This window comes from Homarus americanus, unplaced genomic scaffold, assembly GCF_018991925.1.
Source record: "Homarus americanus isolate GMGI-L3 unplaced genomic scaffold, GMGI_Hamer_2.0 scaffold55938, whole genome shotgun sequence".
Lineage (NCBI taxonomy): Eukaryota > Metazoa > Arthropoda > Malacostraca > Decapoda > Nephropidae > Homarus > Homarus americanus.
The window spans coordinates 132,681-150,000 of NW_024731893.1; the positions used below are offsets into that span (position 1 = coordinate 132,681).

The 17,320-nt window shown below is 41.6% G+C and overlaps 1 protein-coding gene across 1 annotated transcript in view; it reads right to left on the reverse strand.

Annotated features, from left to right (window-relative positions):
* Window positions 1-1,214: 1,214 nt before the first annotated feature.
* The window catches only part of LOC121868079, a 32,581-nt gene continuing 16,475 nt past the window's right edge, over window positions 1,215-17,320 (reverse strand). Inside the window, exons 4-6 of the mRNA XM_042368355.1 lie at window positions 15,732-15,911; window positions 2,821-2,924; window positions 1,215-1,786 (exon numbers count right to left, since the gene is read on the reverse strand). Of these exons, the coding sequence (XP_042224289.1) occupies window positions 1,328-1,786; window positions 2,821-2,924; window positions 15,732-15,911 (743 nt within the window). The 3' untranslated portion in view covers window positions 1,215-1,327. The remainder of the gene's footprint in view (window positions 1,787-2,820; window positions 2,925-15,731; window positions 15,912-17,320) is intronic.

Sequence of the window (17,320 nt, forward strand, 5' to 3'; positions counted from 1 at the left end):
AGCATTTATGATACGGCATGTCACTCCATCCATTTATGATTTTAATATTATTTTTTTTTAACGTTTAGAGGAAAGTTTTAGTGGAGAAGAGCAATAAATTCATTAGTAATATCTTCTATGACATTAACCCTTAGAAACTTTTATAATTTTTTTTGGGGGGGGGGGGCATTAGAGAAATAACATCATGATGACTCAGCATATTTCTTCGTCCCTTGGTTATTTCTTCACTTTATTGAATGAAGAATAAATTAAAAAATAAAATCCATCTAGCAATTAAAAATTTAATTACCCTCAAATATATTTTTTTACATTTTGTTATTTTCACTTACGAGTTAATTAGAAAAAATTGTGTCCACGATTACTTCATTACGATCAAGAAAATTAAATTAGAGTATAAAAAAATCTCATCTGACAAAAATATAATATATGGAAAACCTACACAGAGCCTCAGGGGTATATGAACACGGTGGCTGCCTCTGAGGGTCAACCAGCGTCAACACCCATTATAGGAACACACCCACACAACTGCCAGTCTTAGCAGCTTCAGCAGGCATTATTAGTAGTAGTATTTGGTCACTATTTATAAATATAATTCTGATCTCTGTTGCCTATCTTTTGTCTTTGTCACTTTTTTTTGTAGTTTCTCGGCTCTACTTGTCTGTCTGTCTGTCTGTCTGTCTGTCTGTCTGTCGGCATGTCTATAATTATCTCACTATCATTCTCTAATTCTCTCGTTCTTCCTTTTCTGTTTTTTTTTCGCCATTTACCCTGTTCTCTTTTCTGTCACTCTGCCTCTTCCTTCATCTGTCTCTTTCCTGTCTATCTCGTTATCTATGTTATTATCTATGCATCTATCTAGTTAGCCATCTGTTTATTAATTTGCCTGTTTTTATTCCTTTCTGTCTCTCAGTATCTTTGTCTTGTCTATTCGATCATTTATCTTTCACCATCATCCGTCTATCTGTCTGTCTGCCTCTCTGTCTGTCTGTAAGTATCTCTTTCATTTCTCTTTTTCTGCTTCCTAATTTCTCTTTCTTTCTCTCCGCTCCAACCTGATACTCTCGGGCATTCTCACTTATTTTTTCCTCCACTCCTCCACTCCATCTTCTCTCTTCCCTTTCTTTCTCTATAACTGTCTATATATTCCCTCTGTCCCTCCTACAAATCCTCTTACTTCTCCTCTTCTCTCTCTCTCTCTCTCTCTCTCTCTCTCTCTCTCTCTCTCTAAAATTGTCAACATATATCTCTGTCCTTCCCACACTCCTCTTACTTCTTCTCTTCTTCATTTTCTTCCTTTTCCTCCTCCTCCTCTTCTACTCCGTTACTCTTATAAGACGCTTTCGGTGGACTCTGTCTGGCGGGATTGTCTGGTAGCGGCAATCTTCCACACCTCAAAGAATTTCGACTCGTGTGGGCTGGTCAGTTGGCTGATGACCCTCCGCCAGGGGGCCTCTGACTTCTTCCCCGCTCCTTCGTTGCCTTCGTCTGCATCTCCACCACCTCCTCCTTTCGCTGTTCCCCTTCCACTTCCATCACCTCCTCCTCTTCCATTGGCTCCTTCTCCTCCTTTCGTCCCTCTTCTGCCGTTCATCACATCCTTGGCGCCTTTGCTCAACGCATCGCCTGACGAAGGAGTGGCGGCCGAGGAGGCAGAAGAGGAGGATCTTCCTTTCCTAGAGAGGGAGAACTTGCTGTACGCTGCAGGAGGCTCGGGTTTGGCCCCAGCAGCAGAAGCGGTCGCAGCGGTAGTGGTGGTGATCATGCAGTTGGTCTGGTAGGTGTCGCCCTGCAAGGTTAAAGGGTTTGGGGTGTTAATGGAAGGAGCAGAGGTGGAGGGATGTGTTGTGGCGATGGTGAGGCACTTGTGTGTGAGAGAGAGAGAGAGAGAGAGAGAGAGAGAGAGAGAGAGAGAGAGAGAGAGACAAGCTTTTCACACCAACGATCTTCACCACACAAGCCAAAATAAAACAACACCAGCCTCACAACAGTAATTGCAAAGTGACCTCAATTTCACTTCTCTTGTCTCGGAAATTTTATTAAGGTTTTCTGAAGAAGATTTTGGGTCGCAGTTTTTGCTCTCTCTTTCTGTCTAGACAACATAAAAATTTAAGCTCTGTTACCCTTGAAAAGATTCTATGAAGACAAAGACCAGCAGAGGAGATGAGACGTAGCGAGGAAGATGGTGTGAGAGAGAGAGAGAGAGAGAGAGAGAGAGAGAGAGAGAGAGTAATCTCAGCTCAATAAACCAACACTTATAATAAAGAGCAATAATAACAGAGACTATCAGAATTCGCCATTGCCAAAGCCTTTCAGAGGTCACCCCGGCGCTCTGGGCTGAATCATACAGTATATCCCTGAAGTATTTTGCCAGCGGCGGATATTAACAAATTTCTGATGCAAATTACTTCCTGGAGTAACTGCAGCAGAGTTTCTCATTAATACTCATGAACAGTGAGGTCATATATATATATATATATATATATATATATATATATATATATATATATATATATATATATATATATATATATATATATATATATATATACTATTTAAACTATCTTGGCTAAGCTAAGATGTATAATCAGACCAATACCCGTCCTTAATGACCTGACTCATGGATGAGTTTCTCACGTGAGGTGTTTTTCAAGTGTTACTAAATGCAGTTAGTGACAAAAGCTCTATTACCTAAACAATAATGAAACACGAAATATAATGGGTAGAGATGGGGCGACTGCTGAAGGATAGCGAGAAATTCAAATTGAAAATGAGAGATTAATATAAATAATGCCCTGGAGGACGCCGGCCTGAGTCACTAACCTGCTGTAGGTGAGCGAAGCCTCGGTACCTGCCCGTAGAGTCGTAGATAGTGTGTTGCACCACACCGTTGACACACAGTCCCTCCATCCCCTCACCTCCCACACCTGCCGCAGGGAGAGACATCCTTCAGGTGAAACAACTTATATTACTGTTAATGTTAACTACATGTTGATATTACCACCAGTCAAATAGTAGTCAGTGTCTGATATTTATGTCTCTGTCTGTCTCTCTCTATCCATCTAGCTATCTAGCCATCTATCCATCTAGCTATCTAGCCATCTATCCATTTAGCTATCTATCCATCTAGCTATCTATCCATCTATCCATTTAGCTATCTATCCATCTAGCTATCTATCCATCTAGCTAGCTATTCATCTATCTATCTAGCTATCTATCTGTCAAGGGTTCATCTATATAAGCTAATATTAGTTTCAGTGAAGGCGACAAAAACCAAATGAAATAAGCTGACGTTAAGTTCTTATTTTTTGCTTAATAAAAGAAAATGTAATATAATATTTTTATACGCTGATTCTCTTGACATAAGCACTAATAATTACCTCTTATATCTCTGTATTATAATTAAGTTCATATCTATAATACGTTAAATGGAGTTTACATAACGTTTATATTAGTTAATTTTTTACCTATTGTAGTTTTCGTCTCTTATGAGGGAAGTACGATTATATATATATGTACATATATATTAGAGCAAGCTATGTAAAAATTCATAAATACAACAGATATATATATATATATATATATATATATATATATATATATATATATATATATATATATATATATATATATATATATATATATATATATATAAGAGTTCTATAATAGTTCATCTACAGTTTACTCGTTCCAACATTTCATACATTCAGCTTAACTGTTTATTCCCAGTATTTAAAATTCACCATCAAAGAAATGCACTCAGGTAAATGAGAACAGCTGCGTGTAATTCTCATCCTCCATTGAAACACCCAACTCATAACCCCCTATGGTACTTTACCCACGAACCCAACCCAACCCAACTCAACAGTGAAAGTCTCTATATAACAGACTCTCGTCTCCATATAGTCCGTTAAATGGAGGTTTTACATCCAATAGACCCTCGATATAACGGACTTTCCTCTCCATACAGGCCGATAAAACAATGATACTCAGTGAAGATTATCTGTTAACACATATGTATTAGAGTATCAATTGAGTATAACAACGAAATATAGCTTAATCAGGGATGAAATTATCAATACGAACACAAACAAAATTATATTCACGTTCATCCAAAGCTTAGAACACGGAGTCAATTATCAGGAGTTAAGAAAGAAATAAAATGCTAAATGAATAAGTAATTAAGAATCGAGAATATAAATAACTACCAATAATATTCCTATTTATAAGATTTTGTTTGATCTACGAATTCCCAGAAGTAATTAATGTTTTCCTTTTAAAGTTCCCATCTATACCACAGCCCCAGGAAGAAATACTTACGAACAGTGAGAGAGAAGGAGCCAGCGTAGCGCCCTGATTGACTCCTTCATCAACACCCACCATCTTGGGGGAGAATGCGGCGAGAATTTTTCAATCTCACATCTTATTAACTCGGGGTTGCACAAGAGGTTTGGAGGGAAGGGGGAAGAGGGGGGTAAGGTTAGGTTCTTGGTGGGTGTTAAGCTACTGAAGGAGGGAGTGAAGGGAAGGAGGTGAGGTAAAGCTCTGGTGTGCAATAGTTAGGTTACAGGAAGGTGAGGAATTTCAAGAAGGAAATAGTTCAATAACGAGTTTCCAAGAGGAGAAAATGTGTGAGTGTTTGGTGATCGTTGTAGCTCCCCAGAGACAAGAGGCAACAGTTTGTGTTCTATGGGTGTATACGTCATCAGGGAGAGACGCCAGTATTTAATCCGAGCAGAGTTGAGAGTCTTCTCTCCTGACCTGACTGATGGGTAGTGTTTACGGCGTGTGATGGAGGGAGGGTTTCAGAAATGTTGTTTAATTAACACAGGCAATGATTAGTTATTAGTCAACAGTTGTCTCGTGTCTTTACGGGCGAGGATACAGGAGGCGTTATGGCCGGGCCAAGGGTTTCTGTCTGTATGTTTTTATGAGTCACACAGGTTGGGCATCTCACTGGTGATGTAATGAAAAACTCTCTCTCTCTCTCTCTCTCTCTCTCTCTCTCTCTCTATATATATATATATATATATATATATATATATATATATATATATATATATATATATATATATATATATATATATATATATATATATATATATATATATATATATATATATATATATATATATATATACCTCCATCTTCAGGTCCACCGAACTTGCTGGTTGCAGATCCTGTTAACAGAGGAGGGGAGGCGGTCAGTCCGCCCCCTCACCAGGGAATAGAATCTTGGCCAGGAAACACAAATGGTTCTTAGATTTAATGGAAGAAGGGTTAGGGGCGGACGACCCCTTGTAACCGAGATGCAACAACGACCATGCCAGCTGGTGGAGGCCAGCTGAGGCAGCCTCGGTGAGGCACGACCCAAACTAAAGAAGTAAAGAAGTGGACGGAAAGAAAGAGGAAAAGATATTGAGGGAGAGTTGTCAGGTAGAGGACGGCGGGTCTGTCACAACCAGGGGCCAGGCTGCATCTTTCTCACAGCTGGAATATAGACCTGACTCCCACAGTGGCGGTGAACTGACGGCAAACATCCATAAAAAACAAGAGAGTTATAGAGGTCTTTTATTACATCGTCACAACTATAAAACAAGGTGGTGTAACAGTGAACAAAAGACTGAGTAAAGAAACACCTCCGAGTCAGAACCAAAAGAAAGATCGTTTTCTATAGGAGTCTCAACGATAGGAGGGAAAACTTAATTAAACACCAGGTTATGGAAGTGAGAGTGAATCCCATGGTCCAGAAAGCCAATTAGGGAGAATATGAACCCACACAATGACTACTGATCTTTCAATCCCTCAGAAAAGACAGACTAGTTGGCACTGTACTCGATCACCTTCATCACCTCAACTGTAAAGACAAGTACCGATACAGCAGCTGAATGTCCTGTGAATGTCCCAAGCACGAACCAGCGACCCCTTAGGATAGAAGACGAGAGATGCATCCACTCAGCCACCGCACCCCTCATGACCCTCAGTTACAGCACAAGAGAAATGGAATAGTGTAATTTTCACAGATGGTCGAGGGGATACTGTCAGCAATAACCAAGTGACAGACAGACAGTCAGACAGACAGACATGTGTGAAAGGGGGCCGTAGAGCAAGACGTCCACACTGCATGTAGGTGAAGGAAATCGTAGCAGGAATGAAGGAAACAGAAAAAATGTTGACTTATATACCACACCTTGACACTTAAGCTATGACGTCAACACGGAGAGTAGAGAATAACAGTGAATCAGATAGAACAACAACGACAATAACAATAACTCTCTCCCTCATTCTCCAACACTTTCTCAGTTCTATCCCTCATTCTCCAACAATTTCTCAGTTCTCTCACTCCTCCAACACTTTCTCATTTCTCTCCCTCATTCTCTAACAGTTTCTCAGTTATCTCCCTCATTCTCCAAAACTCAATTCTCTCCCTCACTTCCTCCAACAGCTGCACCACCACCACCAAGCCTGAACCATTTCCTCCACCACCACAAGTTTCACGTATTTTCTCTCATCTGCTTTTTATCTGATTCTTCTTTTTTATTTCTGTTTCCATATTTACTCTTCCCCGCTTGACTTATTTTCTCCTATATATTTTTTTTGTTATTCTTCGACTGTTTTTTCTCCATTTTTTAAGTTATTCAGGTTTTTTCATTATTATCATCGTGTTGTTGTTCATTATTCGTATTTATTTCCATTTTTATCATATTTTTTTATTTATTATTTATCTACGTCTTCTTCCCTTGTTTGCTATTCATTTCATATATAAATAAGAGAATCATTGTCTCTATCTCAGTTCGTACGTTATTAAAAAACCTCTATTTAACGGATTATATGGAGAGAAAAGTCCGCTATATGGAGGGATCTCTGCTGGCTCTATTCCTTTGTTTTATTTCCTTCGTTTTATTTTTTGTGTTTATCTATGATTGTGTCTGTACCCAAGGTCGGTCATGGACCCTTAATAGTGCACACAATTATTATTATCATCATCATTATCATTATCATTTTCAATATTATTATTATTATTATTATTATTATTATTATTATTATTATTATTATTATTATTATTATTATTATTATTATTATTATTATTATTACTATTATTATTATTATTATTATTATTATTATTATTATTATTATTATTATTATTATTATGGAGATTCTTATATTTTACTGCAGTGAAAGTTGGAACAGAAAAAAAGAAAATATATGTATTAAGATGTTGAGAGAGAGAGAGAGAGAGAGAGAGAGAGAGAGAGAGAGAGAGAGAGAGGAAAACGAAATTAAACAAGGAACCAGACTTCAGTATATACGTTCAACTTTAATTAAGAGAGAAAGTTGTGAGATGACAGTGATGGAGGGGTGAACTCTGCTAGGAGGAAGAAGAGGAGGAGGAGGAGGAAGAGGAGAGAAAGAAGAAGAGGAAGAAGTAAAAATAAATATTTACTTAAGTTTAGGATTTTTTCTTGTGAGAGGATGAGATATATAAGACAGGTGACCTTATAGTTATACAGGTGAAATGAAACAGGTGAGGCACATATACGCACACACACACACACACACTCACCACTCACACTCTCAAACACACACACTTGTCACAATAATTCTCAGTGGTCTTCTCCCTGGGTGCGTCATTCGTCACGGAGAGAGAGAGAGAGAGAGAGAGAGAACAAGGTGTCCCTCACATATTTTAGACTAAAGAATGTGGTTGTGTTTTGTGAAGGCGAGAACGTATGTGTTAGGAAGAAGAATTGTTGTACAGTAATACAGTATAAGAATTAGACCAACGATATTAATAAGACTACTATAACTACTACTACTACTATAACTACTACCTTTTTAATTTTGGCCTCCAGCCTCCCCCAATAGCCACACCTTCGCCACCATTTATTTACCTTAATATTAAATATCCTAATACATAATAAGCTATCCTATCTGTGTTAAATTAGTTGAGCCGCAGATCTATGCGGCATTCGGTGACTGTAGCCTCATAGTCAATATCTGCAGCAGTTGTCGGAGTAGGGGCAGAAGCTCTCGTTCCCCTGAGGCAGAGCAAAGCCGACCGAAGGAGAGAGAAGGACAGTCGACATCTCATCCAGGCTGTAACATAACTTCTGGGCTGCTGCTTCTGTTCGGAGATCAACTCCGCGAGTCTGGCGTAGAAACATCTTGCACTTGGTCCCATCCCACCAGAGGTTGTGAACACTAGAGGAGTGAAGCTGCCTTGATCAACGTTTTGAATTCTCTCCCCATACGCCCTTCTCTTGTCGTTCTCGTTCCTCCTATGTGCAGCATCGAGAGCTAGGTTACGGTTACTACTACTACTACTACTATAACTACTACTACTACTACTTTTTTTTTTAACGTGGCCCCCAGCCTCCCCCAATAGCTACACCTTCGCCGCCATTTTATTACCTTAATATTAAATATCCTAATACATAAGTAGCTATCCTATCTGTGTTGAATTAGTAGAGCCGCAGATCTATGCGGCATTCAGGGACTGTAGCCTCATAGTCAATATCTGCGACAGTTGTCGGCTTTGGGGCAGATGATCTCGTTCCCCTGAGGTAGAGCACTGCAGACCTAAGGAGGGAGAAGGACAGTCGACATCTCACCCAGGCTGAGACGTAACTTCTGGGCTGCTGCTTCCGTTCAGATAACACCTCAGCGAGTCTGGCGTAGAAACATCTTGCACTTGGTCCCATCCCGCCAGAGGTTGTGAACACCAGAGGAGTGAAGCTGCCTTGATCAACATTCAGAATTCGCTCCCCCATATGCCCTGATCTTGTCATTCTCATTCCTCCTGTGTGCAGCGTCGAGAGCTAGGTTACTGTGATATGCTGCCATGAGATCGAAAATCCCCGCGTCCAGAATCCTCGAGCACTGACGTCCACACGGGCTTCGATGGATGTGTTTGAAGTCCTATGTTGGAAGATCTCACTTTCCAATGGAAGGAGGGTTGGTTCCACCATGGCGTCGTGGCAGATTTCCTTCAGTAAATTTGCTGTGAGATCCCTTACTTCGTCGTGCCTCATGCATACGAAGCCCCCTTTCTTATACACCACGACGTAGTCGATGTCATAAGATAAGCCACACACGCATTGGGAGGGCAAACCTTCTACTGGCCTACCATACCTTAGAGCAATGGCATCTGTGAATTCTTTTTTATTAAGGATGAAGCCTTTTGCCCTTATCGGTAACATTGTTAGCCACTTCGAGGCGCCCACCTCCTGCGCCATAGCTACTTTTTTTTAAAGTTCTCTGGCAATTGCTGCAGCAGTTGTTGCAGTATATCACTATGGGTGTGCTGCCGTTCTGTCGTATTGGACCGTCGAATCTTGTTTAATTCGTTGGTATCCACCTGACTTGCTGCATTCTGAGCTATTATGTGCTCAGTAAGGGCTGCCGTGAGCTTGACAGAGTTCTGATGTTCTGTGGCGGCAAGCTCGACTGGATTAGTTAAACCTATTCCTCCCAGTATCGGTGGTAGTGCAAGGAGTGACCTTTCTGACGGGGTTAAATAAGGGTTTTTCACAAGTGTTGGGATAAAAGCGACATTGATGGCTTCTTCCAGAGGGTGGAGGAGAGGTCCGATATCAGGGATAGTGCGCAACAGGTAATTCCAGCGATGCTTGACTCCATGGGTGAATGCTGCAAAAGCCGCATGTGGCTCTGTGTTAGCAATATCAGACAGAGCTTGGATTTCTCTAACCCACTCATTCACCTTTCCCACTACGTACTCGGTCTTGAAGTTCGTCGTGCCAATTACCGCACCTAGATGTCTTTGGTCCTCCTTTGTTATTTTGACCTCACTTCCACCGAACACCTCCATTGCCCGTTCATAATGTTCTGGCTTCACAATGAGGAAGGACTTGCTGGCGTTTGGGTGGTACCCTATTTGTGGGCCTTGTGATGTCACCAGGTCCCACCACTTTTTGATGTCCTCCACTTTTCCTGCTCCTGTAAGGTTATCAGCGTACGCCACTTGTTTGACCTCAGCTGTTTCAAATTTTCTTGTGTGTTGGAGCACGGATAGGCCTATTGCGTACATTGCCATTGCAACAGGGTCCACCTGCGTTGTTCCCTCGGTTGACAGTATGATGGTATCGCCTCTTAGAGCCTTGGTGTTTACTATATAAAGGCCTGATTGATTCCTATAGGTGTTTTCAACATACATTGCAAAGCTTGGACACTCACAATCGCGCTGCTTAAATATCGTTCTCATGGCGTGAATGGCAACTTCCCCACCAGCCTGGTGGTCAGCACAAACTTGTAGGTTCCCTGCTGTTGCCCTGACATCATCCTTTACCACCTCCATTATGCATTTTCCGATGATCCGCCTCAGCACTTCCCCCACCCCTATAGGCCGACATCCTGGATTCTTATCCTGGGGAATGAGGCGGCAGGCCGTCAGAGCATGGAGGTGTTGGCAGCACGAGGATGCCAGCTTTCTTTCAAGGACGGCAATGGCAGTGCAGAGATCACTCGCTACGGGGCCAAACTTGTTAGTGCTGAGGGTGACTCTCCAACCGTTTCCATCCAGACCTGAAGGGCCGGCACCTCCCTGAGTCTTCAGTGCCTTTTTCCACACCATCCCTCCTGCTATTGTCTCGAACAGGACAGCATTCGGTGGGGCATAGTTACCCTGGAACCTGATGCCTTCGTCTTCACTTGCAGGGGGATGTTTTTCTTTCAGTTGTTTTAATGTCTCTCTGTTTATTGACAGAACCTCACCGGAGGATTCCTCTGTGAGAGATGTTACCGTCAAAGCCACTTTTCCCACACGCATTTTGTTTCCAAACTTTCTTGCAACGTCATCGATGTTTTGCTTTCCGTCTCCTATAAATTTTAGTCTCTCCTGCAGTGTTCTTGCTTCACATAGGAGATCATCAAGTGCCCCATTCTGCCACATTGTCAATCTTCTCTTCATTGCTGCTGTATTTTCTTTGTGCTCAGTCTTTGTGTGTGTCCTCTGACAGAATAGATGTGGTATTATTGCCAGTATTTGAAGAGCTACAGGGGCAAGGAAGCAGTCCTGAGTGTACTCAGTTATGAGGCGAATCATCTCCCGAATCATTTCCTTGGTGGCCGCACACTTGGGTGGTTCAAACAGGTTAGCTGGCGACCACCTGACAATTTCTGAGTAAGTTTCTTTAACCCATATGTCCGCATTTTCCATCGACATGCCATTCCACTGTGGTGGATGTCTCTCATTCACCTCGTAGACATCTGCTACTATTGGAGCAGCGTTTATTAGTACTACATTTCCAGGTTGAGTAGACTCACTGCTATCATTTAGGATATCATCGGGCGGTTGGGTCCCGGCGATATCCACTGTGGCCTCCTGTGTCGGCTCCCTGCCTTGTGGGTTCCGACAATTGTTTCCCTTTCTGCAAGCCACACATGGTCGGTTGTTTCTCGCACACTCACAGCTAGTGCAATTTTGGTACTGGCTAGCACAGACGCAGCAATGTCTGTTACCCGGCCTAGTGTTCCGCACCTTGGGCGACAGTTACGTCCGCTTCTAACATCTGCTTTGGTCCCATACAGAAGAAGAAACTAGTTCTTATGAGTAAAGGGCAGAGAGGTGACAGGCTGGACTGCTGTGTCCGGTTAGTAGGGGCATACATGCATACTACTACTACTACTGTACTTCTAAATAATAATAATAATAATAATAAAAATAATAATAATAATAATAATAATAATAATAATAATAATATTAATAATAATAATAATAAAAACAACTACTACAGTAACAATCTATAATACTCAATCATTAAACCATTTTCTCCCATATAAAAAAGACTTATAGTCAATGCACTAAAACTTCTTCACTTTCAAAGACTTTTCTCGACTTTCTCTGGTAAAAGGTGACACGAGGAGGAAATTAAACAGTACATCACTTTGACACCCAGCTGAAGGTGTCTCTCTCACTTCAATCAAATACATTAGTGAACCCTTGAATATTTAACATGTCTGTCTGTCTGTCTGTCTGTCTGTCTGTCTGTCTGTTTGTCTCTGTATATATGAAGGATCAAATATATTCTAATTCATTACAACCGTCTCTCATTTATAGGATGAAATCTACTTAAATCTACTCCCCTCCTGGTCAAAGGAGGCGTGTAGGGTGTCCTCGTCTATGTCAAGGGAAGGTGAGAGAAAAATTGTCGTAACTTTTCTTAATTGGATTACTTTCAAAGGCACAAACACACACACACACAATTTTCCTTAGTGAAAGTTATCGCAAATATGTTAATGTTCTCAACAATGGTCCGCCCCCCCCCTCTCTCTCTCTCTCTCTCATGCTTAAAGAGGCACTTTACTGTTGCCTAGCTTGTATAATCTTGCAGAAGGTAATGTTGCATCTAAACTTTCCCGAGACATAGACGCGAGGGAACAGTGTAGCATAGATGACGGTACGTAATAGCATAGATGACGGTACGTAATAGCATAGATGACGGTACGTAATAGCATAGATGACGGTACGTAATGGCAGAGATGACGGTACGTAATAGCATAGATGATGGTACGTAATGGCATAGATGACGGTACGTAATAGCATAGATGACGGTACGTAATAGGTATAACAATTTGGGTGCTGGTACGTGATATATGACGTTGATTGGCTAATTAATTTTAAAGTCTGGCGTTGATTGGCTAATTACATTCAAAGTTTGGTGTTGATTGGCTATTTATACGTGCTTTTATGGCGTTGATTGGCTACTTCTATGTTGGTTGGTCCCTTAAATGTGTCATCTAAAGTTGATTGGTCCCTTACAGTATTTTCAAGCGTTGATTGGTCACTTGCATGTATCTTCTGTCTTTAACTACTCACTCGCGAGTCTCCTCTTGTGCTGATTGGCTACATCCATGTGTCCTTCCAACCTGAATAGACAATCACAAGTGGTGGTTGATGCTCGCTCCACCTTGACACCTCCTCTAATACTCAAACATGAAAGCGATCGTTCAGGTGTTCCTTAAGTTTGTGACACTCGGAATTGGTGCAGTTGGAGGCCATCGAGTGTCAAGTATGCTGGATGTCCTCCTCGAGATGAACGGAAGTAATGGTGAACGTGCCTCCTCACCCTCCACGAGTCTCGCCAACATTATGGACTGAAATTGTTCCCTTAGATTTTTATTTTTTGTCTCTGAGCTCCAACTACGTAGCTACTTCTTGTCTCTACACCTTGCATGGCTGTGTGTCTCTCTGGGCGTCTATGTTCGTGGTTAGTAGTGTAGGTGAGTGTGGGGCTCAGTTATGTGAAGGTGAGCAAGACTTTTTCCATCCAGCCCAGCGTTCAAGATCTTTATTAAGGCTATTTCCGGGGAGTGTTTTAAGTGGGTGTCGTGTGACCTTCTGCTTCTTGTTGAATATTAACTAAAATTTAGATTTCCTTTTGGAGTTTCACTTGAGGTTTAAGGGGCACTTGATACCATGAGTGAATTACTTTTCCATTAAGAATTTGTAGTTATTTAAGTTGTTCTCAGATTTTGAATTTTGTTGTTGTTGTTGTTGTTGACTCTCCTGATGTCTTGTATTCTGACTACTCCAAGTTGATTGTGTTTAGCCGTCTGCAAGATCTAAGGTGTCGGCAGGCGTGGGTGTTGGCAGGTGTTGGTGTTGGCAGGTGTTGGTGTTGGCAGGTGAGTTAATTACGATACTGATTAAGATATTCCTCAAGACGAGATCAAAGACTCCATACCCTGACATAAACAAACACTTTCACTCAAGGTTGAGAAGGACCTTTGTTCACAGACAACTAAAACAAGTTTTTATCTCGTGTCAACAACCAGCTGGAGCAGTTCACTTTGGACACTAATTAGCCAACTTCCTCTAAATGTATCTCGTGGTGTAAAATTTGGTGTAGAACTGCCATCACGAAGGTCTTTAGTCCGCTGTTGTATGAGTCTTGTCAGTCATAAAGGCAGGCAAAAGGGTGAATTTTATAACATAGGTCGTTACGGCAGGTGTGTGTAGTGGATATTGTTGAGCTACTCAATGTAAACTTCATATTTAATTTCCACTTCCATAATCTGGTTATTAATAAATGTAGGTATTTGAGGTCGATGACATTTTACAATAGATTTTTCTTCTCTTCAAAAAGTAGCCAAGCTATCCAGAGAATAATAGAGGAAAATACTAGTCGCTGGCTAGTTTATTTGTGCATTTACAAGTGTTTTCTGGTTTTACATAAGCTACAATGACCACGTTACCTTCCTGTGTGGGCGGCTGAGCGTGGGAGGACAGTGTGGGCGGCTGAGCGTGGGAGGACACTGTGGACGGCTGGCCTTGGGAGGACAGTGTTGGGTGCTGAGTTGAGGACAGTGTGAGTGGCTGGGCGTGGGAGGACAGTGTGGGTGGCTGGGCGTGGGAGGACAGTGTGGGTGGCTGGGCGTGGGAGGACAGTGTGGGTGGCTGGGCGTGGGAGGATCTGCTGTGTTCTGGTGCCGTCAACACTCTCACTTTTTGTTTTGCTTTACTCAAGTCACTGCTGGTGCTGGATGCTGATGCTAGGTGCTGGATACTGTGTGCTGGGACTGGTCCCTAGGTACTAGGGGTGAAGCTGTCAGGGAATAACTCTGAGTTGCTGAGACAAGGCCAGCCAGGGTCGTCGGTAAGCTCCTTAGACACAACTGTGGCTCCTTGAGATATAAGCCTTGGAGTGGTCAGGAGGATTATGTAGCTAAATGGAGACTCCTACATCGGCTCGGGGGACTCCCAGCACCCCTGTAGTGACGATGACTGCTGGAGATTATATTACGATGACTATTGCAGAGATTAAATTCTCCTGTTGAGAATTTAATCTACAATTCTTCATTTTTGTTTCGGATCCCTTTGAGGAGAGAAACGGGCTAACCTAACCTAACCTAACCTGAGAAGCATACTTTAGTCCGCTTTACCAATGCTGTCGTTAGTGTGGCGCAGGCAACAGTATTCTGACAGTCACTAGCTAGCCTCCGGAGGTCAGCCAACTGAGTGTATTAGAAATTCTACTTCCCTAAGCAAGCAGGTGAAGTAACGGGGGCTATTACAGGTAAGTTCACTGCACTTACGGTAATTGTGCTTCGTGAGTGTTGTGTTGATGGTGGGTCAATCTCTCTCTCTCTCTCTCTCTCTCTCTCTCTCTCTCTCTCTCTCTCTCTGCATGACGGTCTTTTAGCGCGTGTGTGTGTATGTATGTGTGTGAGCTAGCATTACTTTTTATATCTATGTACATCTTTTTTGAGACAGTTCACGTAGACATTTAAACTACAACATTAAACACAGACTCTTTAGCAAACACCTCCATTCCCTTCATCAATGTCTTCCTCACCACACCTGCTGTAGATAAAACTCTCATTGTAGGTTAATATTTACTCACTACTTTTCATCATTTGGTTTCGTAGATTTGACAGATAACAAACTCTTCTACGGTTTATCCATTGTTGTATTATCTATAAGTAGGAGAAACAAACGTATTCCTGATAGGTTGGATCATAAGACAGCTCATTCTGATATATAACACCTCACAAATTTCCATGTCATTCTAACCTTTCTTACCTGTGGGATAAGGTTAATTGAGTGTGCTTAATATAAAACCCAACTAATCATTTCAACTTTATTACCTGTAATAAGATTAGTTGAGGCTGCTTCATGTATCACCCAACAAATCATACGATCATCCTTACCTGTAACATGTGGTTAGTTGATACTAATTAAAGTCACACTCAACAAATTCTTAACACATTCTTACCTGTCACATCTGGTTTGTTGAGTTTGGTTAAGCCGTCTTCTCTGTTTCTGAGTGTGTGTGAACTTCGCCTCCCCTTGGTCCACCACACGCCCCCCATCACGCCCATTACCGCCAGGATCATGCCCAGCACCACGCCCATCACCCACATCAGGGGCTGAGGCTCCGGCCGGGAGGGTAAACCTGAGGTAAAGGAGAGAGTCAAGAACACAACCCAGGTCTTGTCTGTGTATGGTGATGTATGTATGTATGTATGTATGTATGTATGTATGTATGTATGTATGTATGTATGTATGTATGTATGTATGTATGTCCAAATATTCATACGCAGGAAGCTTAAAAAAACAACATCATAATTTAACGCACTCCGCTCCTGCAACTCTGTGTATGAAAAAGTAACAAGATACAGGAACAGAAATATTGCATGGTGGAGTGACCTGGGATTCTCGGGTGATGCAAGTCTCACTAAATATTCCAAACTGGAGGGAAAACTGTGCTATATGACCCACCTGTCGAGTACTGCCAGAGGTCGAAATTCTTTAAGATTCTTTGCGTTAATTTCTCCTTATGGGGCTTTATTTAAGTGATTTAAGCATTCTATTGATACTATACCTTAAGATAAATATATGAAAGAGTTCCTAAAACGTAGAGTTTGGTGGCCAAAAAATCTACGTACGATTTTTTTTCTTCAGAATCGGGGAGGTAGTGTGTCAGATCTCACACTGTTTGTTACTTTACCGCTACAGTGGGGGAAAAAATATATATACGGTTTTTTTCCTTCTCTTTTTGCTAATCCCATATGACTTTTACTGCCATTGGAGTTACAGGGGAGGCAAAAAGTTGTGTTGTTTATTTGGAGAGAGAGAGAGAGAGAGAGAGAGAGAGAGTACAATTGTGACGTTCTAATAAAACAAGCAATAGACAGAGGAGAACACAATCTAGCAGGAATCATTCAAAATCTAAAACAAAATAAAAATATATGAGTGGTGTGTGTGTGTGTGGATATCACCTCTCTCTCTCTGGTTCACTATAACTCAGCTATAAGTCTTTTATCTATGGTCAGTTATAGACACAGGAATTATATATATATATTTACATAGATGAATTATATGGTAAACAAACGTCAATGTATACAGTAAACAGAAAGGCACAGAGATAGTTTACACACACACACACACACACACACACACACACACACACACACACACACACACACACACACCCGCACACACACACACACACACACACACACACACACACACACACACACACACACACACACACACACACACACACACACACACACACACACACACACACACACACACACACACACACACACACACACACACACACACACACACACACACACACACACACACACACACACACACACACACACACACACACACACACACACACACACACACACACACACACACACACACACACACACACACCACACACACACACACACACACACACACACACACACACACACACACACACACACACACACACACACACACACACACACACACACACACACACACACACACACACACACACACACACACACACACACACACACA